Source organism: Thamnophis elegans, chromosome 5, assembly GCF_009769535.1.
Source record: "Thamnophis elegans isolate rThaEle1 chromosome 5, rThaEle1.pri, whole genome shotgun sequence".
In the NCBI taxonomy this organism is placed as follows: domain Eukaryota; kingdom Metazoa; phylum Chordata; class Lepidosauria; order Squamata; family Colubridae; genus Thamnophis; species Thamnophis elegans.
This window is the reverse complement of record NC_045545.1, coordinates 11931773-11948850: the sequence shown is the minus strand read 5'-3', so window position 1 is coordinate 11948850 and position 17078 is coordinate 11931773. Positions and strand designations below refer to the sequence as shown.

Here is a 17078-nt window from a genome sequence, read left to right as displayed (position 1 = left end):
ATGTCAAGTGTATTTAATACATTGGCTTAACTGGCTGCAACTATGCAGCTGCACAATGGATAATTGACCCTCTTTTGGACAAGATTTTGTCACTGTAATTTATTGCGAATAAAATTCCTATCCTCTGGGCAGTTTACATCTTATAACAGCGCTCCCCCAAACTTTCCGGACTGGCGGACCAGCGGCGGTGGGGGTGGTGGGGATGGTTTCGTGTGCACGCTGCTTTCACAAATGCAGATGTGCTTGCACATGCACACACATGAGCGTTCTCCCACCACTTCTGCCACCGGGTTCCAAATAAGCTGCGGGCCATGGACTGGGGGTTGAGGACCCCGTCTTATAAAAACATAATACAAGTCATTAAGTTACAAGGAGTTTTAAATACTGGTCAAGTGTATGATGACAGTTTTTTAATAGGCAAAAATCTGTGATTCATTGACCTGGGAAAGAAGATATACATTATATAGTATACACTTAAGCCTGGAAAACTGAGACTCCCTTCGCTAAAAATTTAAACTTTCTAAATGAAATAAGGAAAGGAAGAGATAATTTCCCAAAGCCTCCAAAATGGTGCATTGACTTTCCGAATCATTTTATGTACATAGAGAGCAAAGCTTCTTAACTTATGAACTATGGATTCCATAAGACTTTACAGGAGTCTCTGAACCACCACAATTTCAATTTCTTATTCAAACCAAAAAGGAATGAGCAAGTTCCTCAATGAAATTTACTTTGGGGCACAATTAAACTTTTTTATTTGTGAAATCTAAATTTATTTCAAGGTTTTAAGGAACCGGCCATTAATTTTTGCATGAAAAATGAGAGGGTACATTTGTAATGATTACATTTATATTCTGACTAGGGAAAGAAAATCCACTTCCTGTGCTATAAAATTAACCATATTAGATATTTTGTGTACTTATGCACACTTTTCTGTAGCAGAAGGTACCAGCTTTTCAAACATTCTCAAAGATTAGGAACCATTTGTAATGAATACATGTTTTCAAAATACTGTTACAAATATTAGGTTTAAACAAGGCCCAAGTATTGTTTTTGAGAGCAACTAATTTAAATTCAGTTTAATTATCTGAATTTTATGTCGTTATTCTCAACTGAATAATATTTATTTGGAACAAAATCAAAAATGTTTTTTTTTTTGACAAAACAGTTCTCCTTCAAAGGCATTTGATTTAAAGTAAGGGTGTCAAACTCACGGCATCAAATCATCATCACGTGACGTATCGGGACTCCCCCCCCCTTCGCTAAACTGGAGGTTGGCATGGCCAGCAGGTGGCACATTTGGTCCATGCGCCACGAGTTTGACACCCCTGATTTAAACCAACCAAGGTTTAAAAGGGACTTTAAAAAAGCCATTCAGTATGGAAATATTTTTTTTAAAAAAAATCCACAATTAATTATAGCATACAAAATATTCCAGAACATCCAAGGTTATTTTTTATATTACCTTAGAGCAGTGTTTCTCAACCTTGGCAACTTGAAGATGTCCGGACTTCAACTCTTGAGTTGAAGTCCGGACATGTCCGAAGTCCGAAGATGTCCGGACTTCAACTCTCGAGTTGAAGTCCGGACATCTTCAAGTTGCCAAGGTTGAGAAACACTGCCTTAGAGCCTTGTTTAGGCAGCAATACAGCATACAACATTTAAATACACTTAGTTAGAATGCTACCGATACAAAATTCTAAATGAGGCCATAAGGCAAGGAACCAATCTAAAATAGAAGACACTCAGAAAAACAACCTTGATTTTAAACAATACACAATGAGGGAGCGACAGTGGACAGGCTCTGGATATTATTTATTATAAAGTTTTCACTGAAAGGAAATTTTAGGTCACAGAACTTGAACTGAATATGTGCAGGCAGCATCTGATTTAAAAATAGGGAATGCTTTATATAGCATTCACTTCCTTCCTGTGGCATCTATCCAATACTTCTCACCACATTCTTCATGACTACGAAGTCAATGCTAAAATCTTGCTGTACTCTTTTTTTAATTACCTCAGCTGAAATGAATATGTAATCCACTTATCTATCCAAATGTTCTAAGAAGTCTATATTCTTGTCCAAGGCTATAGAATTCAATGATTTATGTCTGATGGCTGTCTCGGGACGATTCCTAGAATCTATATACATACCAAGCAATTTGTAATTCTTTTAAGGTTATGCAAATCAATTAGAACTAGAATGTAGCACCCAGCACAAATGCTGTGTCAGGATCTGAAAAATATCACAACCTACCAAAATGCAAATTCAGAAGAAGAAAAATTGTTTTGCGTATATTGGACACCTCAAAGAAGTGGACTACTATTTCATCTGATATGAATTTGGTCTTTTATTGCTACAATTTGGGCTGAATCACCAGGATTGTACGCATGAGATTGGACTAATCCTGTTGTATAAATCGTGTGTCAGGTTCCGAAGAGTTAATGAAAACAGCCAAACACAGAAACGGTTTGAAATTTAGTTTATATTCTTCCTTTGGCAGGAACTGACCAAGAAAGCACTAAGGCAATGAATAAATTGTCAAAGCTGCCACCCGGTGCTCTCCACCATCTTTTATAGTTACTTAGTAATTAGGATAACCTGCACCTCGCGCATGTGCACACCCATCCCCTCGTAACCCAAAACAAACACCACCCGGCAATTAATCGCGGATTGTTGTCAGTTATCACTAGCTTTGTAGATTTACTCAGCTGTTTGTGTAGGAGGGAAGCCTGAGGAGTCTTGGCAGCTGGCCTGGGTTTCTCCCCTGAATGGCAGCTCCAGGCCTCTGGGCTGGCCGGAGCTGACATCATGCATATGCTCTCCTTGGTTATATTTCCAGAATTTAGAATTTATCAATGCATTAAGTGTGAACTTTCAGCTGAGGAAGAGGAACTGTGATGATAAATCTACACCTCATTAAAATAATGGACTGTGAATATATACTGTCAACACTAAAATAAGCATTTTTTTCCCATTAAAGGGGCAAAAATAAATTTAAAAATATTCAGAAAATGGGCTGATGAAGAAATTAAGCTTAAATAATGTTTTACCAAAGGAACAATTATATTGAAAACTTTAGGCATTTATGTTTTAACAGAACATATTAATTGTGTTACCCTATTCCAGTAGCCATTCCCTCTCAATTGAACTTATAACAGGTCAGAAAGGGATATCACAAAGATTAAAAATTAACCTAAACCAACCCCTAAAATGCTTGCATAAACATACTAAGAACTTTTTTAAAAAAGTTTCTAATGCTACTATTTATATTATTGATCAGAATGTAATCCTTATTTTAAACATAAAGCACTATTATTAAACAATAAACTGAACCATTGATTTTGCAATGCAAGAATCACAGTAGCAGGATTAATGATTAATGTAAGAGAGTCTACTACAATCTTAAGAATTCTGAAAGTGCTCACAAACAAAACTTTATTATTGGAAATAACTTCTGAAAAGCCGTCTTCTATACTTGCAAAACTATAATTATCAAAAGAAAGCTGTATTTTCTTTGTGAGTCCTATCCCATCTACGCTTCTACATTGTTACCAGTAGACAGTAACAATAGATTTAATCAGTGGTGGGATTCAGCCAATTCGCACCTATCCGGGAGAACCGGTTCTTAACTTTCTAAGCAGCTCGGAGAACCGGTTGTTGGAAGAAATCTCATTTTGTCTCCCCTCCTCCACTTTACAGAGCTAATCCTGTAAGGAAGGCAGGAAGGAAACATTCTGGTGTTGTTTCTAGCCTAATCTTTATTACCCTGCTTACAGAAACTTCCTCTCCAATTAACTCTTGTTACATTGTAACAGCTAAGGCGAAGCGCCCATCGACCTGAGTGATGTTGAGTTGGCCACGCCCATCCAGTCACATGACCACTGATCCTCGCCTACCCAGCTGGTCATCAGGGCAGAGAACCGGTTGTTAAATTATTTGAATCCCACCACTGGCTTTAATGTTGCAGTCCATTTGCAATCGTAGGTTGGAAGACAAGCAGCATGGCAGAAAGAGCTAGGCTCCATAATCTCTTTATTTCACACATTCAACTAATCAAGAACAAGAATCTCTTTCTTTCACAGCAAGCTAATCATCCATCTGTTCCACAGAATCCATAAGATTACAATCAAGTCCTGTACTTCTGCTTTCTTTGTTATTACCGTAGTTCTGCTAGAACTTAACCATAGTAAAGCTATTCTTATGGAAATGTTATTTTTCCTTCTGCTTCCGTAACCCCACATTATTATCATTTGTTCTAACCCAATCTTATCAACAAAAGTAAGAGGCTGTAAGATGTTTCTTAGTTATCAATTATTTGCTAATGAGCAAACAAAACAGGTTTAGTAACAAAGTTATTTTCTTCACAGTAAAGCTGAAACCAATTCTAGTTTGGGAAAATCATCTTCCAATGTTTTTCAAACAGTACAGACAAAATGAAAACGTTTCTATGTACAAGTAGCCCCCGACTTACGACTATAATTGAGCCCAGAATTTATGTTGCTAAATGAGAAATTTGTTTTGTCCCATTTGATGACTTTTCTTGCCATATTTGTTAAGCGCATCACCGCGGCTGTTAAATTAGTAACACGGTCGTTAAGTGAATCTGGCTTTCCCATTGACTTTGCTTGTCTTGTAAAAGGTGATCACATGACCTTTGGACACTGCAACCGTCATAAATGTGAATCGGTTGCCAAGTATCCGAATGTGAATCACATGACCATGGGGATGCTGCAATGGTCATAAATGTCAAAAATGGTTGTATGTCACTTTCTTCAGTGCAGTTGTAACTTCGAACAGTCATTAACTGAACTGCTGTAAGTTGAGGACTACTTGTATTCAGATACAAAACGAAAATATTTTTGTTTCGAAACTCATTTGATCCAAATTTGCATATGAAACTAATACATTTAAAAAAAACTTCTGCAACTGAGGTTTCTAACTTTATCCAAATATATGTCCTCCAAATGGGCCAGACTCCCAAAATTGCTAGCTGGAAAACTCGAAATCGCAGTCTATCATATTCGGAGGGCATTCAGCTGATAACAGCTAATAGCTTTTAATGGTAATTCTGACACATTACATTGACAACTTAATGATGCATAGTAAAATGCTTTTATCATTCTCTCCTGTGCTTTTTTAAATTTCGCAAAAATTTGTCAAATTATATATCTAGCCACATAATACTGTGTGAATAGAAAGAGAGAGATATGTAGGCATTCTGTAATTCAGATCCCCCCCCCCCAACCTTTTGGGTACCAGGGACCAGTTCCGTGGAGAGTTTTTTCTGCAGACTGGAGGTGAGGGTGTTGCATGCTGCCTGCATCCCACGGATGGGGCTTCGCTTGTTTGCGTGGGGGGCGTGGGGGGCTGCTGCAATTACACTTTATAGTCATTTGCTTATATATGCCAGATGTGATCATAAGGAAATATATTAGGAAGTTGGCTCATTAAAATCAATAGGTTTTGCTTTGCAGTAAATTAAGATTCATACGGGATACTTCACTCACTTTCAGTTTCCTTTTATCAATGAAGATTCAACCATATTCAGTGTATTTGGAAGAACAGGGTAGAACAGAACAGAAACCAAGCCACGATGGATACAAATACGCACAAGTAAAAGAGGAAGACCAGAGATCAAGGTGCTATCAGCCTTACCCATTGTTGCTGTTGCTGGAGCTCTCTGATGGTATTCTCAGCTTGCTCTAGTTTAGTAATGGCCTCATCACTCTGTTGTTTGATGGTGGCTAGCTCCCGTTTTGTAAGATAGTTTTCCTCAGCTTCCTGGGCCCTCGTCACTTGTCCCTTAGGACATAATTTTCTTTTTAAAGCAATTGGAAGATCGATCCAGGGAAGACCGAGAATTTTACATATTTATTCTGCCGTACGGTTAAGTTCTTGCAAATTGTCACATAAGCGTTAACAAGCCAATACATCAATTTAGTAAATTAAAGCAGTTTAGTTACTGCACCACCTTAAAATGTTTAGTATTCTTAAGCATGGTCAGTTGTGTACCTGCATTCAGTTGAACTCTGTTCATGCATTTATTACTTCATTTGTGCATGCACACGTCCGTTACAAGTTCATAGTAATCTACAGAATTAGTGGCAAAAGATGAGAGCCCACCAGTGATTAAGAATCCTGGATGTTATTAGAAGTAACATGCAGGCATGTGCTTAGATATTATCTGATATGGCACAATTGCTCAATTAATTACAGTAAACATTTCATATGAAAATGCATGTAGTTATCCATGCACTAAAAATAGAAAGCTAAGGGCTTGTTTGGTAGCAGAGAAAATAATTAGTGTGAAATACTCAAGTAGTATACCTGTATCAATCTATCTGCCAAGGAAGCACTTTCCTACAAAAAGGGGAAAAAATTCAGACAGAAATAAGAGAAAGGAGAAATAAAGCAACAGAGTAAAAACAGGGAATTATGCTCAAATTTTACCTACTTTCCCAATACAATAAAGTTAAAGCATGCATTTTCCCAATAGTCAAATCTTTCGGTAGCATAGCATTGATTTTGAAAAATAACATATTTTTACATTTTTCTTTAAAGTTCAATAGTTCCTTGCATAGAGAATTCTGCAGTTACGTGTAGAATATATTTGGTCGAAGTATTATAAACTGAAAGGAGGCATAATCTGAGCATATTTTAAAAGTGTGACTACCCAAGAAAGGTGAAACTACTTTTACTAAACAGGATTTAAGGAATAAGAATTCAGTAATGAAAAAGTATGAAGACCTGAAGTATACAAATGAAATATGGCTAATTTTAGCCAAATCTGGCTAATTCATCATTTACAATGGAAGAAAACTTTCAGAGTAATTCAAATATTCTGTCATTTTTTTAATTCAGAAACATCCACCTTAACCACAAATGTATCAGACATTTCTACCTGTAAATACAGCAACTCGGAACAAGATAAATCAGCAGAGCCACATGCAAAATTTGCTTTAAGGAGCAAAGGACACAACTAAATGAAAATGTGTTTGTACTAGCAGATTAGATTAGATAAACTTCTGGATATGTACAGATTAGGGAGAATTCATACTGTAGACCAGTGGTTCCCAAACTTGGCAACTTTAAGACTTGTGGACTTCAATTCCCAGAATTCTCCAGCCAGCAGAGCTTGTGAATTGAAGTCCACAAGTCTTAAAGTTGCCAAGTTTGGGAACCACTGCTGTAGACAATATATTCAAGATGATTTGAGATCTTAATCTTTTTCTAAAGTGATATGATTTAGGAAGGCAATCTCCATCTACTTTGTGAGATCCAAGACAGAAACTTTTAGTAACAAGTAATATTTCCTCAGAACATACTAAGGACAGTTCTCGTTATGGGGAATAGCCATATCCTAGGGAAGAAAAACAAAGTTTTGGGATCAAGAACTAAACTTTTATGGCTCTTTTACTTTTCGAAATATTTTTTTTTAAAGAGCTGTGATAAGTATCAGAAAAAAGGAATCTTATCTATTCCCACGGAATATCTATCAGAGAAGGAAGGATGGGTTATATTTCATGCTATGAGTGGCAACAAGCTTTCTACAGCTGAGGAGAAGGCTCTCAATGATGTCATATTGATAGACACCAAAATACATTAAAAATATTCAAAGAAGGTACTAGCTAATCATTCAAGAACACTTCCTGAATCATAGCCTTTCCTAGGGATATTGACTTACCTAAATTTAAAAGCTAGGCATAATAAGATCTATCCTAGAAGACGGGCTACCCATACTTACTAGGCCGTTACTTTTCAAGCTTTCCTAAAATGGAGACGGATCTCTAAAAAGCTTGTAAGAATGTAGCATGACATAATTTATACATAGGATGGAAAAAGGGAATATTAGCCCTTAGATCAGGGGTCAGCAACACACAGCTCTGGAGCCGCATGTGGCTCTTTCATACCTCTGCTGCAGCTCCCTGTCGCTGGTCAGCACCACAATTTTGAAAGGAACTACGGGGTGGGGTGGAGGGTGGGGAAGCACAGTGTACAAGGAGGAGATGCTATGACAAAAGGTGGGTTTTCCAGTTGGCTCCACAATTGATAGGGCTTTCAGTTAGGACAGGTAGAGGAAAAAGGAGGAGACTCTTATGGGGGAACCGGCGTTCCGGTTGGCTCCAGAATTGAACGAGGGGCTTCCAGTTAGGACCTTTGTGGCTCTTTGAGTGTTTAAGGTTGCCGACCCCTGCCTTAGATCCTTTGGGTTGAGCTTTGTAAGAACCAACAGATTTTCTAAATCTGAGACCATTCAGAAATATGCCAAATAAAAGAAGTACAAGAACATTTCAAGATGAACGGCAGACCCTAAATTCTACTTACTGCTACGTTTTTTAAAAATATATTTTAGGGGCTGGGAGCAAGATTTGATTAGACTGAATTAGATATTTCCATCATATATTTAATCTGATAACTACATTTTTGGATATTACAGAAACCTTAAGAACAGATGTGTGAAAACCACTTCATTCTACTTTTAAAACCATAGCAAGCAATATCTTCATCTTATTTGGGACAAAATAAAAAACCTCCACTGCTAATAGGAAACTGAATCATCGCTGCTTAGGCATAGAGCAGAAAATTAGGATAGATTCTCTAATTCTTGCAGTTATTGCTGCCTCTACTAATAAGAACAAAATAAAATTCTGCCCTAAAAGTAAACATTTGAAAAGTGATGATAGCCTTATAAAAGCAGGAACATTGAAGAAACAGAATATTTTTGACCATTTCCTTATGCTTCAGATTTTCTGCTGTTCTTGATATAAGTACCAGGCCAATATGAGCTATTAATCATAGCTTTCACCCTTGGGAAACGTTTATCTTATTTCTACATTCCCAAGGAAAGTAGGGTTTTTCAGATTGCCCTCTCATTGGTAAATATTTCCCACACCACAAGTTTATTTGCAGTACCTTCTGCAGATTAAAATAATGGAACAAATTGAAATGGAACAAATATCCGGCACGACACAACCCAATTATGTGCATTTTAATCCATATTTTCTAACAATGCTGCATCAAGAATTTAAATGATATATACAACACTTCATTTTTAAAAATAAACTGTTATCATTGCTATTCTTCACCTCACTGTTACATAATTATGCTAGGTCCAGTTATTTCTGTTTAAATACATTTTCATCTTCACCATGCAACTGCCTGACACAGTTTTTTCCTTCATTAAGAACTTGATTCTGACACTATTACTTGCACTTTTCTCTCTCCCTCCCCGCCTTCTGAAAATTAATGAAACAGGCTGATTTTGGAACATACTTGATCCTCTAACTGTCAAGAGGAAAAAAACATGGCTCATAGAAAAGGATCCAATTTTCTAAAACGATTACATGTCATTCTTTATATGTCTACAGTACATCTAGGAATTAAAGGATGAGGCAAAATGTGAGACAGTTTATTTGATCTTATTAGAAATTACCGATATTTGGATAGAGACATAATTAATTTGGAATTTGACAGAAACTCCATTCTTCACAGTTCTTCAAAGGAAAAGGATAACGATAGCTATTCTGGTCTTAAAAATCTGGAAGTGCCTTGAGTCATCATGGGAGAATAGGCGGCAGTATAAATTTAATAAATATATACATAAATGAGTGAGTATATTTGCAGCAGTATGAGGGGGAAATAAAATTCTTCATTTGATTTAAGCATAACACAAGCAAAGATTTAATGAACAATTGACAAATGACGTAATTCGCCTGTGTTTTATTTTCTGTGATAAGCTTGGAGCAAAAACAAAATTTCTAAAAATAATTCAAGTTTGAAAAAAATAGACAGCAGCTAGACAGGTTGTCATATTTTCTCAGTTAATTGTAAGCACCAAATAAATGGAAAATATAGGTGGAAAAACTATTACACAAATGCGAAGAATTCTTTTCTTAATGCACAGTAGAAAATGACTTGGTTTCCTTTTTGTACCTGAAGATGCCAACTGTTGAGTGTTATCCATTGTAAATATACTTTAATTCCCCTCTCCCAGTGAATTCCATGATACCCATGCTTACGTTTTCGTACAAAATGGCAACTACATGTATACTTTAAAAAATCAAATCTTATTATGAAAGCCCATCAATACAAAGAACAGAAATAACACCACATATTAATCTTCATGCAGCTATTCTCTTATTAATAAAATATTTATAACTAACATAATTCAGGCTTCAGTTTCTTGGACACTTACTTTTTCCAGCGTTTCAATTCGCTGTTTTAAGAGTCTGTTTTCTGTTCTCAATCTCTGAAAATCAAGCAAAACTGTAAAGAACATTATCTGAAATATTTATCAAATAACTTCTATCTTCTGAAACTGAAGGAGGTTAATGTTTTTAAAAAGAATATGGGTCGTTCTGTAGACTGCAAGGCTTATAACAGCTGTTAGACTCAAAGCTAGATGCTTCTCAGTATTTCCTCAAAGGGGAACACAGACTCCTGATGTATCTCATACCCCGCTCCTTTCTAATGGTGTAAAGTTATAACATTTTGTAAGCCTCCCGGAGCTGCTTCAAATAACAAGATGGGCGGCATATAAATTTAATAAACAAACAAACAAATAAATATGGAAGCTGATATGTCAGTGATCATCAGGGAAGTTACAACTTAATTCAGAATTGCTTACAGCTACCGTATTTTTCAGAGTATAAGATGCGCCTTTTTTCCTCAAAAAAGAGGCTGAAAATCTGGGTACATCTTATACACTGAATACAGCATATTTTGCCTCCTGAAACTCCACCCCCTTCACCAAAATGACCATGCATAGCTTGAAGGAGGCTTTCAGAGAGCTCCTGGGGCTGGGAAGGGCAGAAATGAGCAAAAAAACAGGCCATTTTTTGCTCGTTTTTGCCCCCCCCCTAAGCACTCTACAAGCCTAAGGGCTATTCATACCCTTTTGGGGGGGGGATCGGTGCCGTTTTCACGAAAAATGGGCCGTTTTGGGGAGGTTTACAGAGTGCAAAAACTTTTTTTTTATAAATTTGCTTCTTCAAAACCTTGGTACGTCTTATACTCTGAAAAATACGGTAGATTTTAAATATGGTACTCAAAACCAACACTGTGGATGCTGCTTGCTTTCTCATTAAAATATATTTAGATGTGCATGTATTAAATTTACATGTTAAATTTTCTATTAAACTCTGGCATATAGTAGAAAGATATTTTGCTTTTGCTAGAGTCCTTGTTTATTCATTTATGGCAAATGCATTCACACCTTTATTCCAAAGGTCTTAAAACAATGGATTCTTGATTTTTCCTTTTACATCACATCTCGCACAATATTAGTTTCAGTACTCTTCTGGCAGAAGATAATTTTGAACTAATTCAAAATGAAACCTAATATTCAAACCATTTATAAAACACTGATTCTCAGAGCTACTTCTGAATTAGCATAATTCTATTAACTTCTGTATTTCCTGTTATATTCATCAATTTTTTAAAAAAAAAACCTACAACAGAATCCTTAAAATGGCTATATTAAAATAATAATAATAATAAATGAAATAAACCCCAAAAATATATACTTCATGTTTTGTAATAATAATCCTGTCCAATCTGTTTTTTTTAATTACACAAGTAATAAAAATTCCTATTACTTTGCTCAGATAATTAACTACTTACCTTAATTTCAACTTGTTCTTCCATTTCCTTTGTTTTTATAGTAGTATATTCTTTTTCTAGCCTAAAGAATATTGAAAAAGACATGATAATCTCTTTTTAATAATATGTAACTGTACTTACTAGTACTTATTGTTCATATTAATTTGTATGGGGCATCAGTGGCTATGAGGAGGCAGGGGTGAGAAAGAAATGAAGGTTAGGTAATGGGTAGGCCAGAAGAATAGGCCCTATAGAGAGAAAATGAAGGTGCCTACATTTTCTATCTAGGGATGAGAATAAACTCTTGTTTATATGACTGGCAAATAAATTGATTTTCTAGAAACATCTATATAATAAAATCCACATATTTATGTAGAAAGTGAATGACATAATTCAATGATTCACCTCTTTGTTATAATACTGTGTTTCCCCGAAAATACGACATGTCCTGATAATAAGGCCATGCCACATTTTTCTGGTGGGCAAAAATATAAGCCCTCCCCCGCAAATAAGCCCCCTGGACAATCTCCCACCTGCTGCTAGGCAGAGCTCCGCTCACCAACCTAGAAAGTGTCCCGAAGGTGCAAAGCCATGGGAACCAGGGGGGGGAGGCAAAAGTGATCGTGTTGCTTGGTGCCTTCGGGATACCGCTAGGTTGGTGAGCAGCGCTGTGCCCAGCTGAAGAGGGGGGTTGCCGGGCAGCTGCTCTCTTGCGAGCGGGCTCCCAAAGAGCCGGGCACAGACTCAGGGGGGAACAGCTGTGAAGCGACCATGCTCACGAGCAGCCACCTGGCAAACCCCCTTTCCAGCCATGCAGAGCGCCATTCACTGGCATTTCGAAGGCGCTAAGCCGCAGGAGCCGGGCAGTGGCAAACAGGCGCTCACACGGCTTGGCGATACCCCTAGGTCAGTGAATGGAGCTGTGCCCGGCTGGAAAGGGGTTTGCCAGGGGGCTGCTCATGAGCATGGTCGCTTCATGGCTGTTGTGTTGCGCTGCTGCGACAGCACAACACAGCCATTCGCCCATGAAGCTGTGCCCGGCTCTTTCGGAGCCCGCTCACGAGAGAGAGCAGCCGCCTCGCAACCCCAAAACAATAAACCCTTCCCTCATAATAAGGCCCAAGCCATATTTTGTGAGTAAAAAGAAAATAATGGTCTTATTTTCGGGGAAACACGGTAGCATGGTGTAGATTTGTAGATAGATAAATTTATTTATAGGCCGCCCTTTTCCCTGAGGGGACTCAGGGCGGCTTACAACGTATAGGGAAGGGAGTACACACAATGACATATAAAGGCAGTACGTAATTAAAAATAGAAGCAACATTCATTCATCATTCGGGAGGGGACGGATTATAATCTTTAACCCCAGGCCTGACGGGATAGCCAGGTCTTGAGGGCTGTGCGGCAGGTCTGGAGGGTGGTGAGGGTACGAATCTCCACAGGGAGATCGTTCCAAAGATGGCATTTTTAAAGAAAGGAAATACTTACTTTTTCATCTTTTTTGCATTATATTTAACTTGGTAAGCCATTTGGATTAACTTGTCTGGTCCACCATCAAATTGATGTGGAACAACCTTTTGAAAGTGCTGGAAAGAAAACGAAAGCATAGAGTCAGAAGTGAGAAATATGGATTTATATTCTATGTGTCAAGTAATACAATACAATGGTGTATTTAGCTTACCTGTAACATCCCTTCCATGTCAAGTTGCACTAATTCTACTTGATTCATCTGAAGCAGTGCCACGCCAACCCGAAAAACAATCTCTAAACCCTGTGAATAATATCATTATTTTTTTTCCAAATTCATAGCTGCAATGCTTATTATTTAAGAATTTTTAAATTAGCCTTACATTGATCTATTTATTGGAAAATGACACTAAACTTAATTAACAATCCATTATAAATGGGGATTTGAATTCAGCTTCCCCAGAAACACAAAATGTTAGCCATCATCTAATTTGATAGTCATGATAGCTTACCTCAGACATAAATATATCAAATATTCTTGTTGCAATTGGTAGTGGAAAAGATGTAAGAAAAATAGTTAAGAACCATGAGGACGCATACATGGAAGTATGGAAACTCTGGGCCTGAAAATGCATGAAAAGTTCTGGAAGTTGCTCCTGAAAGAAGAAACAAATCAAAAAGTTGCTTTCAATAATGTTTCTGAAATAAGTATTTTAAAATATTTTACATAGTTAGGCATTGGAATTTGAAATCCAATCTGGAGGACTTCATATGTCATTAGAGATTATTATTAGAGATTATTAGAGATAAAATCATTAGAGGTTATTTAAAAGTACATTAAACCATTTTATGTCATTATAATTAGAAATGAAGCACTGTTATCTCATTAAAACATTTTACATAGAGAACATGCTCAAAATACAAAAAACAATGTCTTAAAAATCATAGATAAAGAGTATTATTGCTTTCTACATTCTATGCTTTGGTATTTTTCTGCAATTATTGAATCCTTTTTGCAATTGATTAATGCTTATACGCTCATCTTTTTAAATCTACTGCTTAACAACAATATAGGCGAGAGATAACAGATTTTTTTTATGTACCTGTATCATGGATTCAAATTGATACATACAAAGGCCCAGCTCAGCCATACTTGGTTTGAAGAGTTCTCGAAGTCGATAATCTTGCATTAATTTAAAAAATACACAGAAGGCTTCTTCCTCTGGCATCTATTTTGAAGGAGATTACAATCACAGCTTAACCTTCTTACTGTAGTTACAAGCACTTCAAAAGTTCACAAGACGTTTTACACCTACTTAATTGCAGGTGTAATTCAAGAGATGCATCTGGAAAAAATTACACCTGCCAAGCCTTTAACAAGATGTGTTAAACTGCAGCACTATATATTTATTACAGTATCTAAAGAAATGAAGAAATAATACTGTTGGTGTTCTCAGGTCCTTACAGCCTCCCTATGTATGGTAAGCAACGTGGCACGACAAAACCGCGGTCCACTAAAGCGCGCCCGATTAAAGCGCGTACCTGACGTCATCAGCAGTGCGACAAATACAACCGCGGAGAAAAAAGGGCGCTTTAAAAAGCGCTTTTAAAGCAAGCCGATTCACGTAAAGGTAAGGGTTAGGTTTAGGGTTAGGTTAAGGGTTAGGTTTAGGGTTACGTTAAGCGTTAGGGTTAGGTTTAGGGTTAGGTTAAGGGTTAGCGTTAGGTTTAGCATTAGGTTAAGGGTTAGGTTTAGGGTTAGGTTAAGGTTTAGGTTTAGGGTTAGGTTTGGGGGGGTTAGGGTAAGGTTTTCACATTAATTTTAACTTTACCGCTCACAGCGTGATGTTTTCATCGCGCTGTGATGACGTCAGGTACGCGCTTTCGTCGAGCGCGCTTTAGTCTACCGCGGTTTTGTGGTGGAACCGGTAAGCAATACAGATGTGAACGAGGCTCCTCTTTCTTCTATCAATTTGAGTAAATATGTTCTGCGATTAACATACAACCCTGGGCCTTTCTACACTAGACTTCTAACACTAATAATTTCTGGGCAATAAAAAACATTGTAACCAATCTTTCTACTATTATCCAATATAGTGCTCGCATAAAGCACCATTGGAATTGGTGTTATCCATGACCTCATGTTAGGGAAAAAAATCCCTTTGATTTATAATCAAACCACATACAGTTATGGTTTAGTATCTTTCTGAATGAGATTATATACGTCTTGCTGGAAGATGTTACAATTCTCTAGAAATCTTCTCCCATAGAAGACCTATTTCTATATTCTAGAACAACCCTTTAAAGAAAAAAAAAGTCAGATGTAATGAGATTTTCTCCCTTTTAGTAAACAAATATATAGTTGCCTGCAGAAGAGAAATGAACATCATCTTCAAACCTTGACTCAACCCCAACAACTTAAGAGTGTGACTTGAAATATATATACATCTGTGATAAATTATGACAACTCCCAAAATAAGGGTGTTCTAATTTGTAAATATTGCCCCTCCTTTTATTATTACTATCTTACTTTAAATGAAGTAGTAGAATTTCAAGATAACGTTTGCAATAAGAGGGTCTTTCTTCCTACCTGCATAAGGAGCAGACCAACAATAAAAGCACTTCCTTGACAGTAACCAACCTCACGATCCACTAAAGAATATGCCTAGAAAACATTAATAAGAGGGTAACATTTAGAAAGAATAATGAATAACCACATTGACTTTCCCAAATAACCTTAATGCTTTCTATCTTAAGAAGTGAAGGTGCGAATGCCACTAAGGTGCTGTAAGCAGTGGTGGGATTCAGCCAGTTCGTACCTATTCAGGAGAACCGGCTGGTAACTTTCTAAGTAATTCAGAGAACCGATTGTTGGAAGAAATCTCCTTTTGTTTTTTCCACTTTACAGGGCTAATCCTGTAAAGAAGGCAGGAAGGAAACATTCTAGTGTTGTTTCTACCCTAAACTTTACTGATCTGCTTACAGAAACTGCCTCTCTGGTTAACCCTTATTACATTGTAACAGCTAAGGCGAAGCGCCCATCGACCTGAGTGACCTTGAGTTGGCCACGCCCACCCAGTCACATGATCACCGAGCCCCACCTCCCCAGATGGTCATTAGGACAGAGAACCGGTTGTTAAATTATTTGAATCCCATCACTGGCTGTAAGGTATCAGAATTCCCCAACATTTCCGGGTTGGCAGCCTGGAGCGGGAGGAGCGGGGAAAGGAGGGAAGATTTTGTGGGAGGGGCAGGGGTATATGTGTTTAGTGTGTGAACGTGCGAGCGAGGCCCCATGACATTTGTGACAACGTTCATGCAAGTGGGCCTGCGAGTGTCTGCAACAAGGCTCGAATGAGTGGGCCCGCAAGTGCCTGCGATGACACTCGCGCGAGTGGGGCTGAACAACCCACAATGCTTGCAGTGATGCTCATGCGAGTGGAACCACTCCATGCTCCATGGCAATTAGACTACGACCCAGTAAGACCCAGTTTCTAACTTATTATGAGATAAATAACTGATTACAGTTTTATACAGATAATATAACAGTAAATTACATATTTACATTTTGAAGGATTTTAAATAAAATTCGTTTTAATAACTTATAAAATTTATTCAATCAAATTTAGAAAAATGTCCGTGTTCCATGAAAAGCACCATTATATCCTTATATGTCAGAAAAGAGACAACAGTATAGAACAAGGCTTGCTCCATGTCACTATCTTTCAATGCCTGTTTAATAATATTAGCTAGTTCAAGCTGCAGATTATGTGACAGCTTCCTATATTCTAGTCATTATGTTTCAGAGTTATAATTCATTTTCTTAACAAATTAATTTCTCCTTTAGTTAAGTTTCACATTAGCCAGTAGATGTATTGTAAAGAAAGAAAAATGTTTTCAATTATAACAAAACATCCAATTTGCTACATAATACTAGCTACTATCCTGCTGATATACTATTCAAAAGGAAACAGCAGTCAGAAATATTTCAATACAATTATATAGG

At 37.2% G+C, this 17078-nt stretch overlaps 1 protein-coding gene across 3 annotated transcripts in view; it reads right to left on the bottom strand.

Annotated features, from left to right (window-relative positions):
• The window catches only part of EVI5 (ecotropic viral integration site 5), a 78340-nt gene that overhangs the window by 32402 nt on the left and 28860 nt on the right, over positions 1–17078 (bottom strand). For 2 of the 3 annotated variants that reach the window (XM_032217558.1, XM_032217557.1), the window contains 9 exons: positions 15663–15737; positions 14176–14301; positions 13585–13728; positions 13287–13376; positions 13094–13191; positions 11627–11687; positions 10200–10253; positions 6332–6364; positions 5660–5806 (listed from right to left, as the gene is read on the bottom strand). In XM_032217558.1, the coding sequence (XP_032073449.1) occupies positions 5660–5806; positions 6332–6364; positions 10200–10253; positions 11627–11687; positions 13094–13191; positions 13287–13376; positions 13585–13728; positions 14176–14301; positions 15663–15737 (828 nt within the window). The remainder of the gene's footprint in view (positions 1–5659; positions 5807–6331; positions 6365–10199; positions 10254–11626; positions 11688–13093; positions 13192–13286; positions 13377–13584; positions 13729–14175; positions 14302–15662; positions 15738–17078) is intronic. The other variant, XM_032217559.1, reaches the window with a different exon arrangement.